The 22,004-nt window shown below is 37.5% G+C and overlaps 1 protein-coding gene across 2 annotated transcripts in view; it reads right to left on the bottom strand.

Moving 5' to 3' along the window:
- Nucleotides 1-1,367: 1,367 nt before the first annotated feature.
- The window catches only part of dlgap2a (discs, large (Drosophila) homolog-associated protein 2a), a 161,704-nt gene continuing 141,067 nt past the window's right edge, over nt 1,368-22,004 (bottom strand). For both annotated transcript variants that reach the window (XM_016670055.1, XM_016670056.1), the window contains 6 exons: nt 17,020-17,405; nt 9,877-9,965; nt 9,291-9,730; nt 9,108-9,199; nt 3,805-3,957; nt 1,368-3,662 (listed from right to left, as the gene is read on the bottom strand). In XM_016670055.1, coding sequence (XP_016525541.1) covers nt 3,456-3,662; nt 3,805-3,957; nt 9,108-9,199; nt 9,291-9,730; nt 9,877-9,965; nt 17,020-17,405 — 1,367 coding nt within the window. In that variant the 3' untranslated portion in view covers nt 1,368-3,455. The remainder of the gene's footprint in view (nt 3,663-3,804; nt 3,958-9,107; nt 9,200-9,290; nt 9,731-9,876; nt 9,966-17,019; nt 17,406-22,004) is intronic.

The raw sequence follows: 22,004 nt of genomic DNA, 5'->3' as shown, positions 1-22,004 counted from the left end.
TCAAGAATAACAAGTTTTATATATATGGAACATAAAATGTTAAGTTGTATCACCGGTCTTTACTCTGTTTTAGATTATATTTTTAAACTTTTACCCATATTATGTGTAGAAATGTCCTATCAGATATTTCAACCACTTTTTATTGTTTTAGATTTTGAACTACATTCTACCAGGCTAAAACTTTCTCGGTTAGTTTTGTTATAACGGTGCATGTCAAACATTATGTGGTATATATCACCCAATATAATGGCAACGTTGATACTGAAACTAGTTATACTTAAATGACTTTAACTGCTATTGAATTCACACTTTAATAAGGTGACGCAATGCAAACGCACAGTAAGGAACTGCTCAGACTTAGTGCTAACGTCATATAATTAAAAGCTCACAGATTTATGGGTATCAGCACAGGTGAAATATGAATATACTTGGCACAATAAAGTCCAACAAAAGTCAAATCCTACGTTTGGTCTTAGCAGCATCTCACCTGTTAAACTTCTTGAAATGAACAATTTCACATTTTCTGATGAAAGCATTCACTTCAACAAGGGAGGTTTGAAAAATATAATTAATATTTTAATCTGAAAACCTATTTAAAGTAGGTCCAATATTTTGATCCAACTCAAAATATTGGCTCAGATTCCCAATCAAAGCATTTAATGATCAGTGTCAGGAGAAGAAAAATTTGGTTTCTGTATTCAGAGGGAGAGAAAGTATAATCTAACCTTAATCTTAATTAATCTCTAAGTAATAGCTTTATTTTGGTTTCCAACTTATTTCTGTTGCCTTGTTTCAAACTAGTATTGATGGTTCACGCTGACTATACTTTTTCTCAGCTCAATTTAGAGTGGAAGAAATGCATTCAGATACTACATTTATTCTACCCTATATATAATTATGCTTAATGTTTGAAGTTTTGGGACAGTTATTGAGAAAATATCCATTCAGAGATCAGTTTTAACTTATATTCAATTCTTGTCCATAAACTTCGGATACTAATGCCCAGGACTAACTCTCATTGCAAGATATTAGAAGAGTGAAATGTATTAGCATAACAGATCAGCAGAGATCACATCACGTCATCTCAATGATTTACAGAAGTTTAAATAAAACAAAACATAAAACTATTCATAGAATTAAAAGAGATTTACCCACCAGAAATATCTAAAAATTGGTTGTCATTTATCTTATCATCAGTTGTTCAAAACATAGACCTTTTTAATTATTGTCAACATACACATAAAGCAACATCTGCAATGCCAATTCGACCATACTGTTTGTCTATCGGACCTGGACTCACCACGACAAAACAAAAAAAAAAAAAAAAATCTCCAAAGCCAAGTCGCTTTTTTTTTTTTTTTTGCCAATTCGACCATACTGTTTGTCTATCGGACCTGGACTCACCACGACAAAACAAAAAAAAAAAAAAAAAATGGAGACATCCTGCAAGAGAATACCCCAATGGTGCAAAAGTTGTGGAATACAATATTCTTTCTGACTAGTTTTGTGTTGATTTGGAATGAATCCCCCTCAAATAGTTATTTTCTGTCTTAGTGGGGAGGAGAAACAGCTTGTTTGAGCATTGTTTCAAGTTATTTCAGTCATTATCCTCATCGTATCCCATTTTACGCAAGTTTTTAGCAATATACTTGTGAAGTTTCTACCGTTTGAGACTTAATATTTGCATCCCCCCTGGGAAATCCTTTGCCCCGGTTTCAGCTTGTTAATTCTGATCTTTTCGTTAGAGGGACTTTGTTATGATAATGCTTGGGGACACTGCCACAGACATGGAGATATGCAGAATATTTGAAAATCAAGAAGCAGTTCATAGCTTAAAGAAATATTGACATTTTGTTTATGTTTTGATGGTTACTTCTTATCGGTCCTCATTAGCTGTGGACTGAAGGCGCAACTTGAAAGTGTTTGGGAAATGATGAAAACTGAGCAGCAAAATTCTATGTGCCTCTGATCATCCAGATATTTCGAAACCAAACATAAGGAGGGAAAAAAAAACAGCATAACATTCCCACTCACAATTAAAAAAATACAACAGTACTATTATGAACTTGGTTATGTACATTTCCCTTGGAAATATTTAGAATTATATTAAGTGCATAAGTGCATTTGTCTACACATTTTAATCTAAGGAGTTACATAAACTTTCATAGTTTTTTTTTTGTTTCTTCTCTACTGCATTGACATGATGAAAATGTTGGCACAAGACTTGCAGGTTTACAGCTTCAAGTAAATGTCTGAAGGATGGCAACATGAACATTGGATATTTAGAAAACCGCTGTGAAAGGTGCACATTAAACAGCAAGCAGATGTTATTTCTACACCAGGTCACTGAACTTGGGTGCATCTGAATAAAGTAAAATATGATTAAATAAGAATTTTTTTCAAGACATTCATGTCAAAAAGGGAAAAGGTATGTAACATAGAGTAAATACAACCCCCACAATGAAGGTAAGCCACAAAAAGTCTTTTTTCATTTTTATTTTTACCAATCTTCCATTCATCAGAATAACATAAATGGAAAGTTGAGTGGAAGGAAAACTGTGACTGAAAAAGGTACAGTCAAAAATGTCACTATAATATATATATATATTTTAAATTCTCTTACATAATATTCAAAATCTGTTAAATTGATTTTTGGGTTTCATTAGTACAAGCCATAATTACCAATTAAGTGTGAAATAATCGGTTTGTGAGTTTCACTTTTTGATTTGAATTACTGAAATAAATAAACTTTTCAATTATATTTAGATTTATTAAGATGCACACCTAAATATTTTATCATGACTAGACATGGAAGAAGGCTGCATTTTTCACATCTAACCAATCAAAAGCTTAGTAAGAATTGCCTGAAGCACCTTGAATAGGTAACCTGTACCATGTGCACATAGTTGAGGTATTTCAAGCATTGGCACTTTTTCAAACTCAACAAATTGGTGATGCTTAGCTGTCGATTAAATCCTGTAAGGACTGCAGAAGCAAAGGTAATCTGTAGAGACTAAAATATAGTGAACGGTTATAAACTTTGACCAATTTTATAGAACTCCAAATAAACACATTGATGTTTAGCTCCAAGATGTGGTTGCTGGTAAGGTTTTCAAAGCTGCACTTTTCTTCCTCTTGAAATGGCACTTTGCAAATGCTGAAAAACTACAGATGTATCCATCCAAGACATGAGAGAGATAGTAGATCTTGATCACCAACAAGCCAACACAAAGATCCAACCCACCCATGTCAGATGTACGTTTTTGGCAATGGAAGTCGAGCCTCGGCACATCCTACAGTCCAGTGATGTTGGTGATGGGCACTGAGGATGGCTATCGGACCGGAGATGGATAAAGGAGGAGTTGAGAGAGAAGCAGTCTAGAAAAAAAGGCTAGTTTTAGAGTTGCTGGAGCACAGGAGCAGGGAAAGGTACAGATCCCTGATCCAACGTTTTCTCAAAGTCTAGTCTGAGCCTCTGGAATATAGATCTCAATGCTGTCCGCTCTCTCCGAGGCTGAATTCTGCCGGAAAGAGGCTGCACGTTTGGCTGCCATGAGCCGCCGGCGTGCCTCCTGCCGGTGCCTGTCAGGGAGGTCCAGGGATTTCTCCCTGGTCACTGCACTCTTCTGTCTTACTGTCTTCTTTGGTACGGGAGCTGGTGGCTGCAGGAAGATGGAGACAATGGTCATAAGTCCCCTTCCCCACCCACAACTTGGATGTGTGTTTTCCTTTTGCTTCCACAAAAAAAAAAAAATAAAAAAAATAAAAAATAAAAAATCACCAAACTGGACTCCGACTTCTTACCTTCTTTTCTGGGCTGTCAATTGGTCGCCAGTTGTTGTTCTTTATCTGCTGCAGCTGGTCAAACTTCATGCTGACGTCGTCAATGGAGAGCTGCAGCAGGTCCCAGAACCCAGCCAGGTCCTGAGAGGTGGGTCGTGGCATGGCGCTAGGGTCCTGGGAAGAAAATACAAGATGCAGGAAATGGTACTTACTGCATTTCAGCGCAGATCCACTAGGTGTCCTTATCAGACTTAAAAAAAATAAAATAAAAATCAGAGTGTAGGGGGACTACCTCTGGCATATTGTCATGGATGAGGTATGAAACAAAAAACTGTCTTTGCCACATTGGTCAAATTAATCATTTGATTTTGCAGATGAAAAGAACACAGATTGAGAGACGCTCCACTGGCCTGGTTCAGGTTTTAGCGAATCATCAATTCCTACTTAATATAGAAATTTGTTTTCTGCTTCACCTTTCGTCACAATAACTCATCCGTATTTTCTAAAGCAGTATAAGACAAAATGATACGTAAAAGAGCAATATCTAATTTGCTGCTAAATCATACCGACAATGTGCCTAAAAGGAATATCATCACAATCCACAGATTATAAGAACTTTTTCCCAAAACGTAATCCCTGTGTTGTGAACCATCTTCATATCTGTTTAGATGATTCATCACAGCAGATACTTTATCACAAAAGAGCCTGAGGAAAAGCATGTGAGGAATCTCGGTCATGTATGAATCATGTAGGTAACAGGAGAATGATGCAACAGATTGGATATGTTTTACTTCTGAGCCATGATAGGGAATTATCTTAAAAGCATAAATTGTTATTCACTTTGTGAAAATACACTTTTTGTGTCAGTGTCATGCCACAGTATGAATACATTTGGACCTTCTCTGTTTCCAGCTAAAATGATCAAAACTGTTTTCATTTTTTAAATGCCAGAATTAAAGACAGAAAGAGAGGCAGAGAGAGAGAGATTTTATTACTTACTGTAAAGTCAAGAGACCACTTTAAAAGAATTTGGGGGTGGTGGGAGAGGATGGAGAATAAACTCAATTCATCAGCTGAGATAATGCTGTCATCCATGAATTAACTTTTTTTTTTTTTTACTTTAATCAACATAGAAAATAATCTTACAACAGTTCATATCTGCTCTGTCTTCTCAAAACCCCAGTTGGTCATGGCAGATGGCCGCTTGTACTGATTCAGCTTCTGCAGAAAGTTTCTTCCTGTCAAAGGGGAGTTTTTCCTCTTCACTGTCACTACAATCATGCTCAGACGGATTGATGTCAGCGACACAATGCAAGTGATATTTCTGCTGTTTCTGTGTGCTCATCCAGGAGGGGTGAATGCTGCAAGTCAATGACTCGAATCTGATGGTAAATAAATCTGATGGTCAGATTAAAAAAATAAAAAATAAAATAAAATAAATAAATAACATAATAATTTCTTTGAATAATTAATTTGGTTTTCTGTGTTGTTTGATAAATAAAATTAATTTCCGTGTATGAGTGATTTAAAGAGGGTAAAGACCCACAAGACGACATTTGTTGTGAATTAGCGCTATATAAACAAACTGAATTGAAATGTGGTCATAACCTTTAAAGGCAGGTCTATCACATGATAAGATAGTTTATGCAAACCTTTTAATTCCTTTTTTTTTCTTTTTTAGAAAATACAAATATATTGTAGTATACCTAACTGAGCAAAAACAGGAAAAGGTCAGTCTACCAATTATGGCTATTTCTACTTTGCATGCAAACTATCTATTTTCAGATTTATTCAATAAGGCTATATATGAAACACAACAAAGATTTGATCTCTAAATCTACAGATCCAAGAGAACTTTCAGATTTTATGTTTCTCACACCCATTTCTATGACAAATAGACATGGCAATTTGATAACCCAGAGATACCTTTTCTTGTGACATTTAGATGATGTGACTGTTGATTTTTCTCTTGCTGCTCTATGATGGTTTCATAAAATTCTAAATTCTGTAGCAGAGCTTTGCTTTCTAAAGATTTTCCGGTAACATTTTATGCATAAGCCTGAAATGACACTGTCATAAACATCACATAACACCTGTCATTAACATGAAGGAGTCTTCAAAGATGTTTACGAACTGTTGTCTTGAAGTGTCATTTGGTAAATAATGACAATTTTAATGCAAATTTCTATTAAAACTTGCATTAAATGTTCATGCAAAATGTCAACTTTGTATGAAAAGTGCCATTATTTACCGAATGATACTTCATGACAATGGTTATAAACATTCATGAAGACCCCTTCATGTTCATAACAGGTGTTATATGATGTTTATGACGGTGTCACTGCAGTCTTATGCACACCCCTTTAAATAAAGTGTTACAGATTCTCCTTTGTCGCCCCTTTTAAACTATTTTTTTTTCCCATTTTCCTTTTTCTATTGTGCTTTTAAAAAGCATTTGGCTCCTGACATATTTTGTATGTTTTTACTGTTTTGCCACACTTGCACGTTTCAGATCATCATACACATTTTAACATCAGTCAGAGATAAATCCTAAATGTTGTTTTTCAAATGATGACTTCATTTATTAAAAGAAAAGGAATCGAAAGACACCTATGCGAAAAATAAATTGCCCCGCTCGTTAAATCATGAATAAACTGTGATTAACCTTTTAAAAAAAAAAAAAAAAAACTGAGTTCAATTTTTCTCAAGCCTGATTACTGCCAGACCTGTAAAATCAAGAAATCAATTAGAGAGAACTTGTTTGACAGCATGAAATGAGGAGAAACAAGGTCATTGAGATCTATCAGCCTAAAAAATGGCTGTAAAGCCAACTTTAAGGCTTTGGGACTCCGACGAATGACAGTGAGAGGCAATGTGTGCAATGGCCGCTTGTACTGAGTCAGGTTCTGCAGGTAAAAAGCACTGCTGATCAAAAATACCACACGTCCTTTCTCACATTTGGCAAAAAACATCATTATGATCCAAGGGCGTAGGTTCGGTCTAAGTTTTGGTGGGGACTTTTTCATATCCCTTGAATATTAGTCGGGACATGTCCCTACCGTCCCTACCCAAACCTACGCCCATGTTATGATCCGAAAGAAGACAAGAAAGAAGAGCTTTTTGGTGGAATTTATTTACAACAATTCATTTGTTGTAAATAACAGAAAACGTCTGGATGACTTGTCACATTCAGCCATCAGTTAACCTCAACCACACTGGTAATACAGGGAGGCTGATGTAAATCTAGAACATTCCTGAACAGCTCAGAAAAACTATATAAAGGGTTTGGCCTGGTCTTAGTCTTAACTAAAGGCCAGAGATGATGTTTGAAACCTCTCTAACGACGTAGAAGTAAAACAATTCTGCCAACAGAGATGACCAAAATTCATCCTCAACATACAAAAAACACATCGCTTTTCAAGAGCTCTGAGCAGGGAACAGAATACACTACTCTGGTCTGCAAATGCAAACTGAATGCCTGTGCACGCCAGGTGCTTTACTATGCACATTAGATGCCAAGTTTAAAACATCCTAAGGTTTCCAGAGTTGTGAGATTTAACTTGAATTGGGAGTTTTAAGGGTTGGCTTTGAATATTAAGCTGTTCAGCTCCTCCCAATCAAGCACTTAAAATATGCTGTCTGTTTTTGAAACATTTCAAATAAGACCCTCAGAAAGTTAATTGAGGAGTTCAAGAGGAACCGAATTAAAATTTGATTTCTTTTTAAGCCTCTAGTTTGTGGGGGATTTCAGAGATGAAGTCAAAATGTAGCGATTTTTATTACATATAGTAGATTTATGCGGTCAGACCTTTTTAACTAAAGTAAATTATTCCCTAAACTTACATAACACTGTCTCTTTTAGCAGGAAAATTACTTGCCTTTTCCTGTAAGGCTGCTTCAGACCATCTAATCCCCAGTTGCCATTCCTTCCGAATAAGTGTTTCCTGCTGCATGCTGCAAAAAAACAGCAACTCTATCTCTCATAACCCCAAACCAGCTTCATCTAAAACGTTGCCTACCTGACTGTGTTCTGTAAAACAACTTACAAAGAGCACAAGTATAAAAGAAGAATCTCCAAAAATCTTGTGCACGGTACAGGCTATGAAGCACACGTTCATTTCAAAGCTAAATTACTAATTGCCCACCCACCCATGTTCCTATTGGCGTGATTTGAAAATGCTCAAATAAATAAGATGGAATCCTATTGACGGACAATGTCGCTTAAATCAATCTGTTCTATATTCAGGCAGCTGTTATATGCAGGTAAAGTACTAAATGTCTGAAATGGGGTGGGGATAAAGATTGTGAACTTACATGACTGCATCTAAAGACAGAATATCTTTTTTTTTAATTGCAGTCCAGTCCTTTTGTGATCCTTTAATTTAAGAATGTGAAGTGATTAATGCGTTATGAATAAAGTTGCACAGTCAGATTCTCAAAAGTTCAATCTAGACTTCGTTAATCAGTGTTACAAAACCCAGTGTGACCCATTTAAAGCCAACATGTCAAATGCTGCAATAGAAAAGTAAAAGGTTTTCTACCGAGAAATTAAAGAGCTTATATTTTAATTTTCACAACTTTTTCCTTTTAACTGTGTTCAGGCCTGTATCTCAAGATAGTTATTCTAATTTCAATGTCAAATCAAATTAACCCAGTTAACCTAACCCTTGGCTGTTAAGCCAAGTCAAGTGGGGATGGACAATACTGTCATTAAGTGTCAGAAAAAGTGAAAAACAAAACAATAAAACAGAAAAAGTGAGAACAAGTTAGTCAAGAACATTGTGTTGATGCTGTTTTTGGAATGCTGAACTCAGACATCAACTCATAACACCATAGTTGCTCAAGATAAGATGTTAGCTAAGTATCCAATTTGAATTCTTGATTCGCAGGGTGATTTATCCAGTAAGAAGAAAATCAGGAGAAATGCTGTCTGAGAGTCCAAGCAAGGAGACTTAAACTGTCACTCCCAGCAATTACTTATGTAATTTACCACAGAGGTTATTGAATGCTTGTGCATTCAGGCAGATATTTTCCAGTTCTGATCGGCATTGTTATTGTTATCTCTAAGGGAGGTCAGCAACTCCTTTTATCAAAATACTTTATATTTGTAGGTCATGCAAATAATTGTGGAAGTTTCTCCTTTTTTCCACACAGTTAATGAATTAAATCATTCAGGATTTCTCAGCTTTGATGCATTAAATTGTTATGTGCTCTTTAGCGTGTTTAAATTATAAACATGCTTTTTAGCATGCCTCTCATTTGAAAAAGAGCACGCAGAGCTTAGTATGACTAGTTGACATCTCTAATACATAACGTTGTCTTACCAGATTTTGCTGACACAGCCAATAAAATTGTTGAAATTTCTGAGACATGAGCAGCTGAGCACTTCCCACTGCACTTCGAATTTTACCTAAAACTGAAGAAGAGACACAGCGTGATATGTTTTCATTACAATCCACTGAGGACCCCTTGGTTCATGCTTAACATGTAAAGCATGGAATGCTTACGTTCCTCTGAGAGGTCGTTCTCCTCAGCTTCTGCCTCCATCTCTTTACACCAGGCTTCCATCCTCTTGGTCTCCGTGTGGAGCAGCTGCATGAACCAGCTTCCATCTCTCCGGAGGGACGGAGACACCCTTCCCGACTCACCTGCCGAGGCTGCACTCTCCCGTGGGGACGGGGGCTCTAGCTGCCAGCTTGTCTCGCTGGTCGTCTCGCGTGGACTGGACGGCTCAGCGGTGGTGCGGTAGTCGTCACGGTAGCTAAAGAGGCCTTGCGTACGGACAGTGCGCACCGCTCCGTATTGCGTAGGCGTACTGGGCTCTGAGTGACGCTGAAAGCCCCCACCAAACTGCAGACCTTTGTCTTCCATGGTGGGAAAGCCCTCCAACTCCAGGTCAGCTTGAACAGCTGCCGTCACACTGTTGGAGCGTTTGAACCTTCCCTGTCTGAAAAAAAAAGCAGAAGATGAATGAAAATCAACAAAATTACATGTAATGGCAGTGAAAACAGGACTAGCATTTATTATAGAGAGCTCAAACATCAAAGGCAGAATTTTTCTAATAATGTAACAACCTAGGCACCATTAGCTCACCCTTTTTTGTCATCTTCCACCTGGATCCCGACAGAGTGGTACTCCCGTGAGCCTTTGCTTTCAGACTCCGAGTCCGTGGCTGCTTCCACCTTGGTTGAAGAAACGATAAAAACCAACAGTGCTTCTCATTATGTGAGCTGCCATTCCCCTGTGCCTCCGGGTTTATTGGGTTGGGACTGGACTGAGCAACTTAACTGTACATGGCACGTCAGAAAGTAAACATTGTATGATTTATGAGAGGCTGCAAAGGCTAAAAGACTGCAGAGGGTTGCTACTATGGACTGTGGGTTTGTGCAGAATTTAATCGAAACAGGAAATGTTATATCAGACAGCAAAAAGTAAATTGCAGCTGCGGGTTTATGGTGGGTTGCTTCCAGATTTTCAGAAAAATGGCTCAGTAATCACTACGAGTCATTTTCATCTTTGAGAGTCTGAATTTTATGAGGGCGTCACCTACGGCGTCTCTCTTCTCTCCTCACACCTGAGCGACTGCTGGATGCTTTTATTTTACTGAAACATTAAGTCCAACTTCTTTTTCACCGGGTAACAAATGCTTTCTCCTGCAGTCAGTGGCAGAGCGCAGGAAGCATTTCCTGCTAAGATTAGCAGCTGGGAATCATGCACGCTCACACTTAAATTATCATAATCACTTAAGCATTTTGTGTTGTTACAGCCACAAACTTCTGTGTATTTTCAATAGACTGTAAGTGTGAGCAACAAAATGTAATGTGATGTGGAAACTCAAAGGATACAACCCTGATTAGATACATCGTATAAAACCACTTTTTACTGCTATAATAGAATGAATCTGTGGACAGAAATGTTTGAGTCTCCACAGATCCTCAACTGAACTTAGTTCCTGACTTTGACTAGGCTATTACGACGCACAAATATTTCCTTCATTTAAACCATCTCATTGTTGTTCTGGTTGTATGTTCACTGCAGAGATATCATGGGCTGCTTTTTGATTAATGCTCGCCACGCCTACCCTGTCACTTTCGGTGCGAGACTATGCCTTGGGAGGTTTGTTGTTGTGTCATGTTGGTCCTATTTTAAAATGATTAATTGAACAGTGCTTTGTGAGATGTCCAAAGCTTAGGGCATATTTTACCCACTTTAAAATTTCTATGCCAGTGTTTCCATGAGCTGTCTAATGTCTTCCTTGCTCTACATGAGGCTGTTTGTTTACTAATGTTCTCTAACATTACACAAATCAATGAATGTTGTGTGGTGTCATTGTTGGCTGTTCTCAACAAGCATGTGGAGACTATCATAAAAACACTACATGGGTTAAACTAACAAGGATCAGCTATTTTTGATGAAATTTATGATAATGCCTTTTAGAGTTTTGAAAATAATGCCTAAGATATAAAGAATAGGCAACAACTTATGATCTACCAAATACATAAAGGAGGCAGGAAGTTTTCTTTTTTTTTTTTTTTTCCAAAGGGAACTCAATACCAAATGATTCAAACTTACAAAGAGCCTTTTCTTAGATTTAAAAAAATGTTTAGTGCCTCGTTCACACAAGTTTTTTGTTGTATGTTAAATTAAATATCTGCTGCTCTTTTCTCTCTCTTCAGACACACACAACAACGATCATATCTAGGGCAACGTGGAGTTCAGTTTCTTGCTCTGAGTGTCTATGACACTGAGATGCCACTAACGTTGCAGTTGGTGAATGACCACTGAGTCTGCTAGCCGCATTCCTTGAATGAAGAGGACTTACAGTTAGCAGATGTTCAGAAGGAAGCACAGAGGTGTACACATTTATTTAAAAGTAACTTACATGTTTTATTATGTTATTCAAAAATGCCTGTGGTTAATTCAGGCTGTGAAAGAGAGTATGACCTGAGGCAGAGAACAGAAAGGATGAGCCGATTAATTGTTTGCAGGATTTTGGAAATGTTTGTGCTCAGGGAAGAATCAATATTCTGTGGGGAATGCACACAGAGGCAGTTGTTCAAGTAGGGCACACCTCGATAATTTGCTAATATTAAATTAGTCAGAATTCTGACTAATTTAGCTCTTTGGCTAAATTAGTCAGAATCTAGTTTAGATCTCAGATTTTGTTTAGAAAAAATAATATATGCGGCTTGGTGGTGGCAGGGATAAAGCGCGCGGCCCATGTACGCGGCTATCATAAGTACAAGTCCTGGCTTGTTGACCTTTGCCGAACGTCTTCGTCCCCTCTCACAAGCTGCTTTCCAGTCCACTCACTGTCAAATAAAGGGCACTAAAGCCAAGAAAACCCTTGAAAAAAACCCCGACCTATCTTGCCTTAATACTTGCTTTCGATACTTTCATCTGTTGCCATGATTACATTCTCTTTGTGTGTCTTCGAAGACGGCCCTGAGATTGTAAACACCTTACATAAGCTGCTAAACAAAGTTTAAAATATGACTTCAATAATTATTTTGTCTTTTAAAATAAACGTATAATCTTATTTATCAGTTGAAGCTGTCACCCAACTCTTATTATAAATGGTTAATAAATTAACATGAACATGACTAGAAAACAAATCTTTTGAATGCTTCTGTTATACTTCCTTGCTTTGTAGTTCTTAAAAAGAAGTCAGAATCAGCCAGATTGGTTAGCATCAGCATGTCAAAGCTTTACAAAGCACAAATATTGGAAACTGGCCTCAAAATTCTGATCAGTGTTGTTCCAATTTATCATGATTCACAATTGTACCGATCCAACAGCGTTTGCAGACTAAAACACTCTTTATCACACCATGTCGCACTCCCTGCAGTCTAAATCCAAAATCATCTTCTCTCTCACTTTAAATATGTCTCTTCGCAATTTCTTTCTCTTGTTCTTTGTTGCTCATCACTTCCCAAATTATGTCTTTCACCACTCTTTGTGAAGCATTCACATTAATTTCCTGCTGCCACAGTCTTTCTTCTTTCTCTGCAGACTGACAGACATTTCTGTTTGTCATTTGGATATTTTTTTTCTTCTGTTCAGCCTAAAGAGTCTTTTCTTTCTCTGTGACAGAACCAGCAACGGTTTAAAAACGGGTAACAAATAAAAAAAAGCTGATGTTTTTAATCCAGATATTAAGAGAAAAAATGTAGTTTTGCAAGTTTTATTGGACGTTCTGGAGCCATATTTTGACAGTTATTTTAATAGTAGTGAGTGTGTTGTATATCACTAGCATCCACACACTCCTGGCTTCTCCTGGGTAAATAAAGTTGGTATGTCCCGACTTTATTTATGATCAAAAACAGTGCATGCAATGCAGTCGCAAGGCCAGCACTGTTTTTCCTACTGCCAAGCATAATTACTCTGGTAATTCCCAGGCATGTGTTGACATTCATGTCAACTGGAGTTAATTTGTCTAATATTTGGTTCATGGAAAAAAAAGCCTTCTCAGCCGTTTGGCAGCCTCTTGCTCTCTGTCATGGTGCTAACATTTGGCTCAAAACACATCATGCTGACATTACTTTAGGATAATTATGGCTGCATGTCTTTTATGCAAACATTTTTACCCTAACTTTCATTTCTACAACATTTGGCAAAATAATCCAAAACAAATGGATGAATCACTTTAAAGCATTGCAATAGGATTACTGTGATCGAAGAGCTCTGGTAAACAACAGTGGGTGCGTCCATTGAAGGCATATATACCATCTTGCAAAATATTCAGTAACCTTAAGAGATTACAAAATTTCATTTAATTGACATAGTAAATAAATACAAATAAAAGTCTGAGAAGTGTAAAGTGTGTTTGTATTCTCTTCAGTTAAACCTGTAAGGCTAATGGGGTATATCTCTAGTGGCCAGAGACTGAATTTAATTTTTCCATTCATTTTTGCAAAATATCTCAAGCCAAGTCAAATAAGATGGAGACCACCTATGAACATCACTTTTCAAAACACATTTCTTCTGAATTTAGGTCTTAACTTTGACTGGACCCTTCAATTATGATGTATGCTTTGACCTAAACTATTCTTCTCTATTTCTGGTTGTTGGTTTAGGGTTATTGTCCTGCTAGAAGTTTAACCTCTGCCCTATCTCAAGTCTCCTGCAGTCTGTACTATAGTTTAATCCCCACAGCAAATGCTGTAAGTGTTCAAGATGAAAGCACAAAAAGTTCAGTTTCTGTTTTATATGGGTGGATCTTTGCAGTTCCTCCAGATTTGCAAGGCTCATGGAATAGCTGTATTTACAATAATAATAAATTGCAGATAGACCCTATTTACTATTTGATTTCTTAAGAAACTGGATTACACTGCACTTTATTTAGGATATCAAGTAAAAAAAGGGATGAAAATAATTTCATGTAGCATCATTCAAATTCTTATTTGTAACAATATTAACATATGTCTTCCATTTTAAAATGATCTGCTATTTTGTGTTGATCTAAGACATAAGATCCAAATAAAACACATTTAAGGTTGTGTTTGTATTGTGACAACATGTGGAAACTCACCCTTTGGAATGGAGCGGTCAGTGTTTAAGTCGGGGAGTGACATTTTTGAAGATCTATTTTGTATTCTGTTGGGTGTCTCAGAGAAGCTGTTAGCGAGGAGGAAATGAGTGTGCGGCAGCTTGCTGAGGTGACCTCCATTACTTTGTTTTAGACACAGAGCAAAGTCTTGCTCATGAAAAGAGAATGAGGGCTGATGAAAGACAAAACAGGCAGGGGGCTGTGCGATTTATGTCCAACAGGATTACTTACCCTAAAGGTGCTTTCGTGCACGTACGCAGAAACACTTAGGCATGCACACGCTTTCACACGCACGGTCTCAGTGATCACAGTCACAGTGACAGAACAGGTGTAGAAGAATATGAGCATCAGCAGAAAGATAAACACCTGGCGACTTTTTCAAGCTTAAGTTTCAACCCCTCTGTTTACATGACCTCATCACGACGGTGCCAATTAAAATAGTTTGCTGAGAATGTAATTGTTTTGCAGTTTAAAGACAGGAAAAGTGCAGAGAAAGTGGCTTTAAAGTGGTCCCTGCGGGAGGCCCTGTGGAAAGCAAAGAGAGGACTGTTGTCCATGAGGTTAAAGATTTCATTATTAAACTGGCTGACCTCTTACAGGATACAAATCAATCCAAAAGAAGGTGAATTTGTGCTGATTACACCACAAGTGGAAGGGAAGGCTGAATGTCTATATGGAATGATGAAGAGGTCAGCAGGGGCTCCCAGCTACGCATTGATGTTTGAAACTCCAAAGGAGTCCCTGCTGTTGTATTTAAGTCTTTTTAAAAATATTTTTTTAAAGAAAACAAAGCTTTTAAGAAAAAAAGGAATTCTCAACTTGAAAATACTCTAATAAAAACAAAGGACAATGAAATAAGAACATTCTAATATTTACTGTCATTCTAATAGTGATGTCAGGTTTATTGACCAGAAATGTATTTGGAAAAAAAAATCCAGAACATTTTGAGTTGTGGCCAATAATCCATGCTTCATGGTGTGCTTTAATTCAGCATACAATTTAAAACCAATACATGCTGACATGTGGTCTAGTGGAATTTCATTAATTTCCCTCGTTAGAGCCGCAAACAGGATTAAAGGAGATTTGTTGCACTGAAGATTAATGTGACCTAATATTTGAGAATACAAAAATGGAAGTTCAGCTCAGAGTGTCGTTGTGCTTATCATGTTCTGTCTCTATTTGATCAGGATTTCAGTCTTGGATCTGCTAGAACATCTCTCTTTTGTTTGTATGTAAATTAACGAGCCCCGCATGAGTTGGTGGAACTACGTCAAAATATTCTGAATGAGCAAAATGTCTCTGCTAGATATTCACTAAGCATCATTCAAGCAAACATGAATAGCAGGATCAACTGACTTTCAAGGAAATATTCATTAACTGACTGGTGCCCTTAAGGGAACATCTGGCAATCAATAGACTTAATGTAATTTGGGTGTTAAATCAATCTTGAGTAACGGACTTTCTGGGAAAAAGGAGAAGGCCATTACTTTGATTTCATTAGCACAAACTTGAAGAAATTCAGAACCTCCTGGCTAAGTTTGATAGAGCAGTGTTGTTGTTGTTGTTTTTTTTTCACATACACTCATTTCAATGGTTTTATATAAAACTGAATGAAGCCAAGCAGACCGGGCATTCAGTTCATACTTATACATTGTTAAAATGTGAGAGTTCTCTGCAAAGAAGGAAAGGGGAAAAAAACAAACACGAAAAACAAAGAAGGGATATTTATATATCAATTTCAACATTAATATAAGTAAGGAGAGAATGAAAACCACAATGCAGAAAGTATGGAAGAAAAGAATAAGGGGGAGGATGAAGGGAACTAGACAGAATAAAGACAATAATGAGAAATTAAATATTAATAGCAGTCAAAGCATCCATTTCCTTCATAGATGACCAGATGATAATTAAAAAATAAATTGTTCTGAAAGAAAAGATGTTCTGAAAGAAAAGTAACATGACGAGGAAGAAAACTGTGAATTCCACACCACTGATCCCAGTTTACACACACTATTAAAATGCGAGACGTATTTAAAAAAAAAAAAAGACTAGACTTGATATTCCAAAATTCTCCTTCATTGTTCTAATGCTAAGACTCATGTAACATCAAACCATGTAACTCACGTAAGACTCAAAATGGTGGCAAATAGAGCAAGATAAGAAAATGTGACAGTAGCTTTAATGAAAAACATCTCGCCTTTTGATTGTGTCTTCAAAGCAACACAAGTCGTTTACGTCAGTAAAATCCACCCTAAGTACAGGAGGAATTTAACAGTCGGAGATCATCAACACATACAACTTGAAAAACCTCTAAATATAGGTACGAATTACCTTCAGGTGATAAACAGAGCACAAGAGAAATTGTGCGGTTGAATCATCTGTGTGGTTGAAAACAACGAGGGAAGGGCAGAGTTATTAAGGGAGGAGTGAATGAAACAATGAGTATACTACCATTCACCCAAAGCTGCTCCAGCATGCATTGAATCTTAATTAAATGGTTTGCGGAGCGATGACTCACTCTTGCTATTTTTAGCTGCACAGAGGACAGCACTGTTTCTCTGCTGAATTTATGAGTGTGATACTTCTCTGGATTATTAAAGCTCTGCATAATTTAGAGTTGAGAATTGATGGACTCGTGTGATCAAGAGAGGGATGTTTGTGCTGTGCATATTTGTCTGATGACTGACCTGTATCCCTATAGAGGACCGTGGGGTTTTCAAATACTCTTCAGCCTTGGACACCAGGATTGCCTTGTCACAGGTGAGCACTGAGCTGTGAGAGTCTGTGGATGGATGCCTTTTCCCTGCCATGATTCCAGCTGCCTCCATGGCTATCGTCACGGCCTTGGTGCTGTCCAGGCTGTCGGTGGAGTTATAGAGGGCCCTTCCTGGCGTCAGTCCAAGAGCGAGGCCATCGGGGGCCCACAGGCCGCCATGAGGGTGCCGCCCCTCGTGGTAGGCGTCCTGGGTGGATTCAGTGCTGCTCTGGGCTGTGATGGAGATGAGCGGTTTAGAGGTGGTGCGGGGCGGTACTGGAGGGGGGGTCTTCTTGTAGCTCGGTGTGTAGGTGATGGCTAAAAAAAGATAAGGGGATATATTTTTTTTTTAAGCCAGTGATCAAATAATTATCCAGGAACAAATTATTGTTTTATTAACAAAGAACAAAAATACTCACATTGTACTTGGAACCTTTTCAGTAAAACATATTACCGTAAAATATGCTGCCTGTTCTTGTTAATGTTATCTATTAGAGTTACTCATATATTAGTAATGTGCATTTAAATAGTTGGACTCAATCAAAAAGTATCTAAAAACTCTGTAATCTATAGGCAATATTGCAACTACACAAAAACCACACACCTGATGCAATACTCTTGAATAAATGAGTGGAACAAACAGATTGATTTCACACCACAGTATTGCACTCTTTCCTGTTCTACAGCTTGTGGTTTTGCAAGCTAAGAAATGAAAGGTGTTTCCATGATGTTCTATGACCTGTAACCAGATCTGAATTTCTAACCAGGGTTGTTTGCAATTTAATCTCAGGCATCAGGATACACATGCTTTCCTTAAATATTGAGATGTCTAAGGAACATGCTTTCTTTCAATACTCAGATATTTAAGGAAATCATGTGAATGACTCGTTTAATATACTGAAAAACAAAAGAAACGTAGATGAAAAAAAACATGCGGATGACAACTCGAATACAAAGCTCCTAGTTAAAGTCGGACATATTGTACATTAGAATTTATCCAGAAAGGTGAGAATGAAATTTTTGTTTTTCTTTAAATGGATTTTGAATGGTTACTTCAATTCAGAAACACAGCAAATGCACTGGTATCAGGCAATTTATATATAAAGATTGTGCATTTTACCTTTGCTGAAACTGATCTATTCTTGCAGCGTTTCAACTAAAACATGTTGTAAGAATTTTTTAAATGAAACGCTCTTGCAACATGCTTAATTTAAATGTTTATAAAACAACAAAATTCCTAACTTTACATCTCGTCCTGGTTAACATGTGAGAAACATGTTAACCATGTTTCTCACACATATATCAGTGAGGATTTTGTGTTTTAAAATGAACCTTCATCTCTATCTTTCCTTATTTAACAATACACGAGAGGGGGAAAAAAATGGTTGGAAGTATCATAAAACATTTTAAAGTAATGAACAAGCCTGTAGAGCAGAGAAAACATGGAAATCTCCCCAGTGTGAGGCATTCATCAGGCATGAATGATGGTGGAAAAATCAGGGGATGCAATAAATAGCACCCGTACAGACGATCCTGCTCAAGGAAAGCTGACAACTCTCGTCTTCTTACTTCGTCCATTTGCTGACAGACAGAAGAGGGATTATTTTTTCAAATGCAAATGAGAGGTTGATGTTAATCTTTAGGGTGACAGACTGATGAACAGATCACAAACACATTCTGTCTTTATTTTCCAACTCTGATATAAAAGCTCACGCAGTGGAGTTTCATCCTGAAACATTTAAAGCAGAAGTACGCTTCATGCATTTTTGATCAAAGCTTAAAGAGTGTTTAGTTTCTCCACTCTGAACCAAAGACAGAAGGAAAATTACTCATTGAAGTTTATATTGTGGGTTCATCATTTTTGGTATGGATTTAAGATGTGGTTATCATTTTATTTTTTTTTTCTGTTGATGCATCACACAAATCTGTTGAAAAGCCCTTTGTTAACCTCAAACTCCAAGCAAGCTTCAAAAAAAGCTGTGGTGCTGAATTAATAGCATTACAACCTAATTACAATGCTGACAGAACACTATAATTACAACATAAGCAAATTGTGCCAGAAAAAAAAGTGTTCTCTGTTTTGTAATAAACAAATGGCCTTTTTTTTTACTGTGAAAATGAAGCCCTCTAACAACCTTTGGCCTTTTGTTCACCTGTATTTTTAAAGTCAATACATAATCTGATCTGTGCAGCGTATTTTGCTCTAAGCCGTTAATGACTCATATTGCCAAAATGAACTTGTTGTGGATGCAGCCATGCATGCTAAAGAAAACAAAAATAGACAGCCACACAAGGTAGACTGGGGATTTTGAGGGCAGGAAAAAGCAGATACGTTGGAGTTTTCATCCGCTTGAGCATGTTTGTGCACATGACAGCTAGAGAGGATATATTTGGGAGTGTGGAACGATCCGGGGAGGAAAGTGATGACCCGTTCTGAGGGCATGATTCAGCAGGAGGACAGAAATAGAGCCATTATTAGCCAAAGAGTCATGCAAAGGGTAGTCATAATTCCTGTGGCCCTCTTGGCCGGGGCATTACTACTCAGCATTTAGATGAACAGAGCTTGGCCACAACTCAAACAAATCCCTCTGAAAGATAGACTATACATTGCTTTGCAACAGTATTCATAGGCCTTGAACTTTTCCATATTTTGTGATTGTACAACTGGCAACTCTAACACATTTTTAGGGAATTTTAAGGAAAAAAAAGAAACAGAAAGCAGTGCAAAAGAAAAAGCAAACTGTTTTTAAAAATCTTCAGATACAAAAAAATATGCATTTGTATTAAGTTGTTCTCACTCTGGTATACATAAATACATTCAGTTGAAACAATTACATTTAGAACTTATCTAATCAGTAAAACAAGTCCCCCTTTTCTGCGATTTTATCTCACGATGAACTCAGCTTGAGTTTTCCCTGGATGGACATGTAGAGTATTTTTGAGTAGAGAAATGGGCAAAGAAATGTGTATAATGTACCTGTGTATTTCCTTTCTAATTTCTAATTTGTGGAGGTACATGACAAAGTCTGCAGCAGAGATCCAGTGAAAGGTGGTTTTACAAAGTATTGTATTGCAGTGACTCAGTAGGGCTGAAAACAAATGCACATCACACTACATTTAGTGAATTGCACTTTTGTTTGTATCATAAAACAACATAAGAAACAAGGAGTTTTATGTTATATATTTAAAAATGAATAATTTAGCAAGACACTTAAAATGTTTGAAATAGAGCACTGGGGAGTTTTAAGGAGAGTCAAAATACTCAGTGTGAACACCATTTGAATGATCTCCCTGCATCGCCAGTGAAACCTGACACCAACATCTACCACTGTGCCAGATGTTCTGGTTAAACGAAGACACACAGGTGGTGATTCAAACACTCCATCACTTTTCAGATCCCTCCATCTATCAGGCCTGCCTCGTATACCAGCACAGGTGTCAGGTTTTGGGGCGGTTGTGCTAGTGGAGGGGAGATGAGTGTCAGGTCATTAAGTGTCTCTTTCTCTTCCCATTTGTATTTATCACTACAAAAGAAATACGGGGCGCTTGTTTTGCAACGGGTTGGCTTTTAAGGATATTCAGGTGACCTGGAGGAGGTGGAAGATGGATGGTAGACTCCATTATTGGCACAATCACAAGCACTGCAGACAAAAACAATAAGCAAAGTAACTCAAAAATAGCCACGACATATAAATCGCAGACTGCATGAGTCATTACTCAAGCTTACTTAACCAACTCGGGACGGCTGGGGAAATTTTTAAAGTAAGTAACACAGTGATGAATCACTGTTTGCAATAAAACTGCAAATATAATTTTGTTGCCAGTCTCTCTTGCAGACAACAGGGAGGTTATTTACTGTCCTAAAATTCTTTATAATGTTGAACAAGTGTTCAACTGCATTTCTTTTGGGTCCCTTAAATACTGCATCTACGCAGGACGTGTAAGCATCTTTATGTCACAGGTTACATGCATGACAAGTAGATAGATTATGATAGGGGGGAGGCTCACAGCATTTAGTGCTGGGTGTTCCAGTGATATGGCCGATGTTAGTTGTGCTTAAAAGAGGCTGGAAGACAATGCAGTCATAAATACGTCTGATGACAGAAGAGAAAGCATTCTCGGCCATTATATCTGTCAAGGCTAAACTCTCTGAGTCAGACACTTTTATGTGTCAATAGGAATCAGACTTTCACCCACAAAATAGCAGCACAAAACAATGGTGAGCCCCACTACTGCAGGTTGAGGAATATAACATTGCTAGTATGGAAAAATGGTTGAACTGTTCTTGAACAGCGCTTTATCTAGTCTAGAAGACTCCAAAGGGCTTTACACTACATTTAGTCATTCATCCATTCTCACACACACACACACACACACAACCACATGCTGATGGTGGTGAGTTAGTACATTGTAGCCAAAACTGTACAGTCTGACAGAGGCGAGGCTGCCAGGCACTGGCGACAGCAGGCAAGGCGGTGAAGTAACTCCAACCGTACTGTCTCCACTGTTGCTCTAACAGATGATGAACGGTAACATCATAACAACCATTTCACTATATCAGTTGTAACTACTCTTCCCTATTGTTGGTTAGGACTTGAGAAGGGAATGACTAACTTTAAAGTTTCGTTAAACTATACAAAAGTAAGAATGCCTGCTTTTGTAACAAAACAAAAACATGAAATTAAGCAAGTATAATGCTTCATATCTAGGGAACGCTGAATGTAAATGGATTTATCACACAAAACATTCATATTATCCAAGTTAAGATAAAATATGAGGCTGCAGATGTTAACAAAATAAGCCTTGTTTGGGAGAAAAAAAGAACCGGCTTTCTGAAAAAAGCTGAACTTCCCATCACTACAACTACCACTCAGTTTCTTATAAGTCAATCAATTTAAAGCTTTAAGAAAAAAAAAA

The sequence above is a fragment of the Poecilia formosa genome, unplaced genomic scaffold, assembly GCF_000485575.1.
Source record: "Poecilia formosa unplaced genomic scaffold, Poecilia_formosa-5.1.2 Scaffold30, whole genome shotgun sequence".
NCBI classification, from domain to species: Eukaryota; Metazoa; Chordata; class Actinopteri; order Cyprinodontiformes; family Poeciliidae; genus Poecilia; species Poecilia formosa.
This window is presented reverse-complemented; position numbering and strand designations above follow the sequence as displayed.